The sequence below is a fragment of the Battus philenor genome, unplaced genomic scaffold, assembly GCF_028537555.1.
Source record: "Battus philenor isolate CCGP_79_NKW_IND1 unplaced genomic scaffold, ilBatPhil1.0.hap1 SCAF_21, whole genome shotgun sequence".
Taxonomy (NCBI): Eukaryota; Metazoa; Arthropoda; class Insecta; order Lepidoptera; family Papilionidae; genus Battus; species Battus philenor.
In genome coordinates this window covers 1,365,469-1,375,460 of record NW_027181684.1, presented here as the reverse complement: position 1 = coordinate 1,375,460, position 9,992 = coordinate 1,365,469, and the positions used below count along the sequence as shown (strand labels likewise).

Here is a 9,992-nt window from a genome sequence, read left to right as displayed (position 1 = left end):
TTTCATCTCGCATACGTGCAATTAGTGTATAATATTGAAATAATTATATTTTGAGAATATCTATTTGTTAAAGTAAATTTGCGACATATGCATAAGACAGTTTTTAAATTTAATACCATATTTAAATCTTTCATTTTTAAAAAATTCTTAAAATCCCTGTGTCGTCACTACTTTTAAATTCTTTCACATACATAACAATTCTTTAAATCTATTCAAGCTATTCGATAAATATGTAACTTCTAGTAGCATAATTATGTATTTTTAAAATAAAAACCTCGGCGAGTTCTGTTATTGAATATATGTGAACGGTAAGAATATATTTAACTCTGTACTGTGATATTATTGACGGAAATAATATATATTTTTAATCAAATAATCTGTGTATTTATTTATATATGTGGCCTTTATTGAAATTTAATACTACCGACAGAGCAGGTCCGTCTACAGCTAACGCCATCTATCGACGCAGTCGGAAGTTAAAAATTTCTATATATGTGGCCTTTATTGAGATTTAATACTACCGACAGAGCAGGTCCGTCTACAGCCAACGCCATCTATCGACGCGGTCGGAAGTTGAAAATTTCACACATTTGTCACGAATTCAATTCTTTTAATTTTCTTATAATAAGTTGTCTGTGGGCAGAAATGAAATAACAATAATAAAAGAAATATAACCTTAACCCAATAAGATTTCCAAGGATTTTAATTCACACACACATACCATACACATCTTTATATAAAAGTGGTGAAAATTAATTTTTAAGTAAGAAAAGGACTAATATTTAGCCACTTCCGCACATGCAGTGGTAGTCGTGCAATAAAGTGCACCACCCGCCAGCCCGCTGATAAATGCGTATGCGGCAAACAACGCGAATCACACAACCGCCACCGCCAAATCACTCTACACGTGTTTCACCCCTCCACGGGGCATCTTCAGGAGCTATGTTACACCGATTAGTGCCAAACACAGAGTAATTTTTAAAGCAACGTCTTGTTTCACTGTGCACTCTTGTATACAACTAGTAACATGAGAAGTTATTTTAACGTGCTTGTGTCACCTAAGTGTAATAATAAATTGTGTAAAATATCAATATATTTTGTATATGAATTCATCAAAGATCATTCATGAAGTATTCATTAAAAATGACGAGTATTCATTAGAAATGTGACGAATATTCATTAAAAATTGTATGCATTCATTAAAAATTGTGGAGTATTCATTGAAAAGTTTACAAGAATTTAATAAAAATTGTTGAAGAGTCTATGAAAATACAACACAAGTATTCATTAAAAAGGTGACTAATTTTCGTTAAAAATTGTCGAGTACATTTTAAAAACATTGGTAAGTATTCATTTAAATAGTGAAAAGGATTAATTAGAACGCTTACAAATATTCATTACAAAATTTCGAGTATATACTTCAAAATTTACTAGTATTTATTAAAAAATTAGGAAATGTGACGAATATTCATTCAAAAATGTCGAGTATATTTTGAAAACATTGACAGGTATTCATAAAAACATTGACAAGTATTCATTAAAAAAATGACAAGTATTCATATGAACGGTGATGAAAATTTATTCAAAACTGTCTAGTACATCTTATAAATATTGGTGAGTATTCATTCAGACAGTGACAAGTATTCATTAAAACACCGACGAATATTCATTAAAAATTGTCAGGTATTTTTAAAATGACAAATTTTTATTAAAACATTGTGAAGTATTCATATGAAAGTTAATGAAAATTTATACAATACTGTCAAGTACATCTTATAAATATTGGTAAGTATTCATTTAGACAGTGACAAATATTAAAACAGTGACGATTATTCATTAAAAATTGTCAAGTATTTTTAAAATTGACAACTTTTCATTAAAACATTGTCAAGTATTCATATGAAAGATGATAGTTTCATTAAAAGCTGTCGAGAATATGTTTAAAAATTACCAAGTATTCATAAAAAATATTTGTTCACAGAGACGACATGAATTGTAAATTTGACATGTATTGAAATAGGAATTGTAATAATAATTTTTATAATTTTAGCTAACATAACATTTCATCTCGCATACGTGCAATTAGTGTATAATATTGAAATAATTATATTTTGAGAATATCTATTTGTTAAAGTAAATTTGCGACATATGCATAAGACAGTTTTTAAATTTAATACCATATTTAAATCTTTCATTTAAAAAAAAATAAAAATCCTGTGTCGTCATTACTTTTGAATTCTTTCACATACATAATAATTCTTTAAATCTATTCAAGCTTTATAATCGATAAATATGTAACTTATCTAGTAGCATAATTATGTATTTATAAAATAAAAACCTCGGCGATTTCTGTTATTGAATATATGTGAACGTTAAGGATATATTTAACTCTGTACTGTGATATTATTGACGGAAATAATATATTTTTTAATCAAATATTCTGTGTATTTATTTATATATGTGGCCTTATGACAGAGCAGATCCGTCTACAGCCAACGCCATCTATCGATGCGGTCGGAAGTTAAAAATTTCAGTCATTTTTCACGAATTAAATTCTTTTAATTTTCCTATAATAAGTTGTCTGTGGGCAGAAATGAAATAACAATAATAAAAGAAATATAACCTTAACCCAATAAGATTTCCAAGGATTTTAATTCACACACACATACCATACACATCTTTATATAAAAGTGGTGAAAATTAATTTTTAAGTAAGAAAAGGACTAATATTTAGCCACTTCCGCACATGCAGTGGTAGTCGTGCAATAAAGTGCACCACCCGCCAGCCCGCTGATAAATGCGTATGCGGCAAACAACGCGAATCACACAACCGCCACCGCCAAATCACTCTACACGTGTTTCACCCCTCCACGGGGCATCTTCAGGAGCTATGTTACACCGATTAGTGCCAAACAGAGTAATTTTTAAAGCAACGTCTTGTTTCACTGTGCACTCTTGTATACAACTAGTAACTTGTAGTTCTCTATACAGGATGATTATTTATATATTAAATCTTAAAAGGGGTGAATGTATAAGTAATACACCTATACAATCATCCTGTATAATGTGATCGAACATATATTACGTTTTTTATTGGAATGCGATAATGCAATGACTTCTGGCTGTATCAAGCCCACAGGGACAGATGGTAAACAATAAGTAATTTTAAATTTAATTAGTTTTGAAATCACTTTCTATTACTATATTATATATACGTCATTATCTCTGAAACTATTGATATTTTTAGATATGATGTACAATACATTCAAACCTTTTAAAACTTTTATATCTATAACCAAACAACCTGTATATGACATTTAATACATTTGGTGTCGCCAGCTAGTCGTATTGGTGCGAGGTCATTAGCTAGGGGCCGCCCACTCGGATCCGAGTATCACGTCCGTTCATTTTTAAACGGTTTTATTTAGTTCGACCCGTACGGAATTTATTTGGATAAAAATTAGAAATTGAAATTTAAGCACCTTCCCGTTGTCAGATTGATCTGAAATTTGGTTCACACATTTAATTTAGATGACAATACAATATAATAAAATCAATAACATTATAAATCTAAGATGGCCGCCGGTACTAAATGGCGGATTACATATTTTTCCTTAACCCCCTCAATATGGGTATCAAATGAAAGGGCTACACTTGTAAAACAAAATTCAAGATGGACGCCGTTCCAATATTGCGGACTAGGTACATATTTTTCCACAACCACCACAATATGGGTATCAAAAAACCGTTTAACTTAAAAGTTTTTTAAATGTATTTATTCATAGGCACGTCGAAACTTGGTGTCTGTGAACACTTTATATTTAAGAAATTATCCAAAATTAAAAATAATTTTCAGAGTTAATAAATTCTTATTTCTATGGCTCTCTTAATGTTAGGTTACGTAATATTTTATAAGATTCCGTCGAATTGACTTAGAATCACCAAAAATAACAGAATATATTATAGTGCCATATAGCAAATAGAACTTGAATTACTTCGTGACTTCACTATTCCGACAAGAACAACCATAGCGCGATGTAATGTATGTATAGCGACATCTATTGGTGATAGTGCAAACTAAAAATACTTTATTGACCAAATCTTTCGGATTATCGTTTGAAAGAAATCGCATTTTGAATCAAGACTGCCCGTTGTATATAATTTTTTTTCTGTAACCTGTCATTTTTATGTTAAAAAAGAGTGTATAAAAATCAAATTCGTTGATTTTTTTTTTTTATTTCTGTATAGCGTATATTTTATTATATAACCTTTAATTTGAATGCAGGAAAAAATAAATACTTAAAATTATTTATTAACTAATATTATCGTTTTACATTTGTAATTTTAGTTTGAGATTTTACGGTTTCATGGTAAAACAACGGGATATCTCTTAATAATTATAAGAAGAAAAATAGTATATATTAAAAACACAAAAAAAAAGATTTAAAAAATTGTTTAAGTTTACAAATATTATTAAATAGTTTAAGAGACTAGAGTAACTTAATTTAGTCAATACTGTGACGTGAAAAAAAAATACAGGACCATCAAATGTAATTAACACACAGGTGTACAGATTAAATAATTTAAAAAACAGACCTACACTAAAAATCACCAGGATTTGACGAAGAAATTATAGAAATAAAGCAATGACTCAATTTATTGGAATCTACAAATGCCATTTGGACAGCAGTGACAGATCTGTCAAAAAAAAAATCATCATTGCCAAATACATGAGAGGAAAGTTAAATAAAGAACAGAAAATTTATAATCATTATATTATGCTTATTACTATATTATAAAAAAAATAATTAAAAATATATTATTTTAAAACATACACGTTTCATTGCATGCTTGGCATATCAAAGATATTTTTTCTTTATACACGGACAATAATTGAATTACAAATTAAAAAAAAACATCAATAGATATTCCACAGGCAATACAGGTTTTAATATGTCAATTTATATATGTCTGATAAAAAGCACTTTTGCCAAATCCTTTTTTAGTCTCCAAAACAGTTGGAATAGTAAGACCTTAGAATCAATTTTTACCTCCTGCTACTTACAATCTTGTGAAGCTGTACATGCCAACAGTCAATGACAAAAACAAAGATACTTTTGTAAAGATTTTATTTTACAAAACCTCGATTTTTTATTCTTAAATACTTCATAATATATTACAAAATAATCACGGTTAAAAACTTCTAAAATAAGTTTGTGTACTGAAACTAAGATATCATTATCAATCCATCCTAAGGATGCCCACTGCTGGAGATATTTATCCTCCATAGATTTCCAATAGGACCGCTAGGAAGACATCCAGTGTCTTCCGAACCTGTTATCACTCCATCTGGTGAATGGACATCTTACGCTACATGTGCACATTAGAAGAACCATGTTATTTCTAAAATTATTGTTTTTTAATAAAATAGAATCAACAAGCAAAGAAGTATTCTTCAAGTGTTTGCAGCTATATAATCACTACCACTAGAAACACAATCGCTAGCAATATATATCTTACAGCCAGTAACGGTTTGGACAACTTCGCACGCCGCTATTTCAGCATATGTAATTCCACCAATCATATAAACCAAGATATTCTTTGACTTTGCTGAAGTTAACCTTGCATCATTCTTTAATAATTTCAAAATATTCCTCACATCTCTACATCCAAAATCAAGTTCTCCGTTTTGTAATTTTAAATTTGATAATTTCTCATTAAGTGTTTCCATGCCGTCTTTCATTGTATCTAAAACTGTACCACCAAGTTTCAAGTCATTTAAAATCGAAAGTTTATTTAAAGCATCTATAAGAGATTCTGTGACGAGTATATTACAAATTGTTGCTATTAACGGCACATAACTGTTGTTGAAGACATAACTCGGAGACATTTTTGATTTATCCATTTGTGACGGCAATTGTTTAAGTTTACCAGCCATTGTTTGAAAACTGTTTTGCCATTTTGGTAATCTATCACTTAAATTGCCTAAATTTGATATATTTAATGACAATTTTGGACTGGATGGTTGAACCAGAAGACCAGAGTTGAGTAAATTATGAAAAACATACAAGAAATTATAACCAAACGCTAATAAGTACTTATTAACTAAATTATTATATTCGTCATACGAAAGGCCTTGTGTTAAACTGAGTAAACACATTAATCTTAAACTATTATATATATGTATATCCGTACCAAAGTTCTCATCAACATATGTGAAGTTTGATCTCTTATTTCTATTATTCAACATGTCATTTTCAACATAAGTTACATTTTCAAATTTATTATTCATTTCTGATATTATTGTCTCACTCGCTAAAACATGGTTGACTAGATTCTTCTTAAATAATGCAATCTGTTGTAATTTTGTAGAAACAAATTGTTTTATCTCCTGTATGCCTAATGCTTTGATGTCTTCGTTTTTAAGAAGTTTCGCTTTTGAACTCAACACACTTAGTACTTCTGAAAAATGTCTATGTTTTATTTCTCCATATAAACTATCTAAGGAACTATCCAATGTCATTGTTTCATTTTTAGACGCTTCCTGCGATTCTGTGGTAATATTCAATTTACCTTTTTTATATTTAGTTTCTTTCACATTTAGATCTAAATGACCGCAGCTAATATTGAAAATTTCACCTAAAAGCCCACTATATGTGGCAGGTGTGAGAAGACTTGACGCATAGTCCTGATTCCTATCAATCAATACAACTGTATCAATGTCATATGTATCTCTACTTACAAAATCTCTTGAATATGTTTCGTTATATATTTCCAACATATCTAAGACACTGGAGGAATGTTTTCCTAGCGACAATATATATTTGGGCCATCCTATAACATGGTATAAGTTCCATAAAGACAGTGAAACACTTGATAGTAGAGAATGATTTTGTTCAACATATAATTGTTTATATAGGAATGGAAGTTCCAAGCTCAGCAAATTATCATCTAATGACATTAAGTCCCAGGAAAACGAATGTAATTTCACAATACCATAAAGACCTTTGCTTTCAAGTATAGAATCATATGTATGAAGGACCTTTGGTATGATAATTATATTGAAGCATTTCAAATCGGCCAGAGATGGATTTTGACTGATCTGTGAAGATATCTGATCTAACACGCACTTGTATTTCTGTTTGCATGCAGATATAAAGTACACTTTAGTTACATTTGCGGTTTGTCCTAGTTGCGGATCCATTTTGTAAATCTTTTCAACTCCATTTTGTCTGTAAAAATAAAAGAAAAGCCTTAATTTTTACTCTATTTTATTTAATGTACTCTGTAAAATATAACAAAACAAATAATTACATATCATTATAAATACAGTACAATGTGTATTTTAAATGTGTAAAATAAAAATTACATCAGTTATAAATGATGTACAGATATTGAACCAGTGTTCCCTGAAGTGGGGCACTTGCCCCACCAGGGCCTATTTGATTGTTGGGGCAATTCAAAGGTGGACTTGAAAGGAGGTTAATCAGTTTGTTTTAATAAAAATAAAATATATCATATGGCACATAAAATGTTGAAAAATACTATATTAATCTATGAATGAATAAGGCTGGAAGTTTAACCCTTTGCACTTGGGACCATTTCCATGTAAACCTACCAGCAACTTAAGACTTTTTTAGCCCTTTTCGTGACTACTACCACTAACATAAAATGATTACACACAAAGAAAAGCAACATACAAAACTTTTATATTTTAATACCTAATGTATCTTTACATGTTTACAAGGATAATTTGTTTAAAATGATTCTTTATCATTTTGTTTTGTGTAATATTTTATGTAACAATTGCCAAGATGCATGCCTGGCTTATTAGGACAAGTATAACAATAGTAAGTTGTTTGATGTCTTTTGCCAAGTGTACTTTGTTATCACAATTAATGGTAATGGGGATGGGCTGTCAGGTTTGAACTGAGACCAAAAATGCAATCCTGTTTGTGGCTGTGTACTAATTTCAGATAAGAAAGTTTTATCTCCATTTGAAGGGATATCATTTTACATTTCATTAGGTTATACAAAGAGAGCATAGGAAACCGCGTGGAACGAAACATAAACAACTATTGCTGCACATCAAGTTACCGCAGCATACAAAGTGGTGAGCAACAGTCACTTTTCGAATTGCAGCATAAAATCGCGTGGAGAGTGAGACTCACCTCTCGAGTGCAAAGGATTAATTTAGATTTATGCTGCAATACTTTTAATAATATGTTGTTCATAATTTATGTTTAATTACTTATGACAAATAAATATTTATGATACCACCTAGTGACACCAATTAACCACTAATACCAGTTTGCTTTATTGGCGTCACTAGACATTGCCTACATTTTAACAAATCTAAAAATGCTCTTTTTTGGATTATTACCTAAAAAGAGTCACAACCTTAAAAATTACATAAAATTATGCAAAGAGAGAATAATGCAATGCCATGCATGTTTTTGAACACAAATAACATTATTGGATGCTTATATATATTTTTTTGTGTTCCTTATTTCATCTGCGATCAGTCCCAGGACTATAAGTGGATTTGTTGAGTGGTTATAGCTTTGGCACACTCCTAGTTAACCATTGAGAGTCTAGTCTCTGGATGTCATGGCATTTAAGACGTTTCCTGTACTGGATGCAAGTCAATTCCGGAGCCAAGTCATTTTAGTGTTTGTCTAGCTGATTTTTATAATTATTAGATGACTGCTGGATCTCCTCCTTTACTGTTTTGATCTCCAGAGCTTTGTGGATTTCAAAGTTCGTGAGGAACCATGGAGCGTTTGTTATGGTATGCAGTATGCCATTTTGTAACCTTTGTATAATGATTATGTTGGAGTTACAAGCGCTTCCCCAGAGTTGGATCGCATTCATCCACACAGGTTTGATGGTTTGTATTTCTAATTTAATAATTTTGCTTAGAAATAATGCTGACGGCTAAAATAACGTCTATGAATATTTAAACTATATAATGTTTTTCTCTGTGTCCTGAACCCAAGTAAGTTTAGCTTGTTGTCTCTCTCGCACAATAAAAATATCACATATTTAACTATACACATCTCAACAATTTTGTATATGCGTCCATTATAAACTAATAACATATTTTCAAGCAAATATGCAATGTAGAAGCAGTGTGGGTAAGACCCTCTATTAGGAGGACAGACAACATAATTAAAGTAACGGATTAAGGTGTATGGAGCAGGAACTAGAAGCAAAGACTAGTGATTATCAATTTTTATTGAAATGGTTCCCCTTCTCAATTAAGAATGGCAACCTTGAGTCTATATCCTGACTGCATTGTCAAGGTGAAATTTCTGAATTGAAATTTTAATCTAAACAGATATTCTGTGTTGTGAGAACTGCTCTGAAATACTAAAGTATGCAGTGTGCATTCGGTGTAGTAGGGCCACGTATAATAATCGGATATGTTTTGGTCGGTATTTGATACAAGTGCAGTGTTTTACGCGTAGGGCACAAAAATTAATAAATATAGCATAAATATTTATTCACCTCAACCAAGACACTCCACATATCCGCTCCAAAGGTTTTATCAATGATGGATCAATAATTAAGTCGGTCTTGTCGCCACATAGCGAAAGAATTTGCTTTAATTTATGTTGTGAAATTAAACATAGAGAAGAAAATTTCGCCTGCAACGGTTGCTCCATAGTATCTTTGTTTTATCGCACTCAACATTTGTTCACTTAACACAATTTATTACCGCTTCCTTCAATTTAAAATCTAAATTGAATGTCATATAAATTAAATATATGACATTCAATTTATTCCAAAAACATTTAATAATATTAATAAACCATGGCAATGACAGCCTAACCTGTCATATTTGACGTATAAAAAGTTGTTCATAAATCGTCATCAATGATTTATTAATTGTTGAAATGGAAACTATAATTGATGTAATAAAATTTAACATATAGATCAGAATTATACGCAAAGCACTTTTACAGAATTTTTAGTTGATATTTTTCGTA

The 9,992-nt window shown here is 30.4% G+C and overlaps 1 protein-coding gene across 1 annotated transcript; it reads right to left on the bottom strand.

The window, feature by feature from the left end:
- Positions 1-5,238: 5,238 nt before the first annotated feature.
- On the bottom strand, positions 5,239-9,767 carry Vps33B (vacuolar protein sorting 33B). The gene is made up of 2 exons (XM_068766512.1): positions 9,511-9,767; positions 5,239-7,232 (listed from the first exon to the last, which is right to left on the bottom strand). The coding sequence occupies exons 1-2, from the start codon at positions 9,666-9,668 to the stop codon at positions 5,456-5,458; spliced, it is 1,935 nt and encodes a 644-aa protein (XP_068622613.1). The 5' UTR covers positions 9,669-9,767; the 3' UTR covers positions 5,239-5,455.
- Between the last annotated feature and the right edge of the window lie 225 nt (positions 9,768-9,992).

Bases quoted from the DNA above. Each gene is read 5' to 3' on its own strand.
- Vps33B (XM_068766512.1), bottom strand. From the start codon at position 9,668: ATGGAGCAACCGTTGCAGGCGAAATTTTCTTCTCTATGTTTAATTTCA. The intron at 7,233-9,510 runs GTGAATAAATAT...TTATTTTTACAG, and splicing joins TGTGGAGTGTCTTGGTTGAG to ACAAAATGGAGTTGAAAAGA.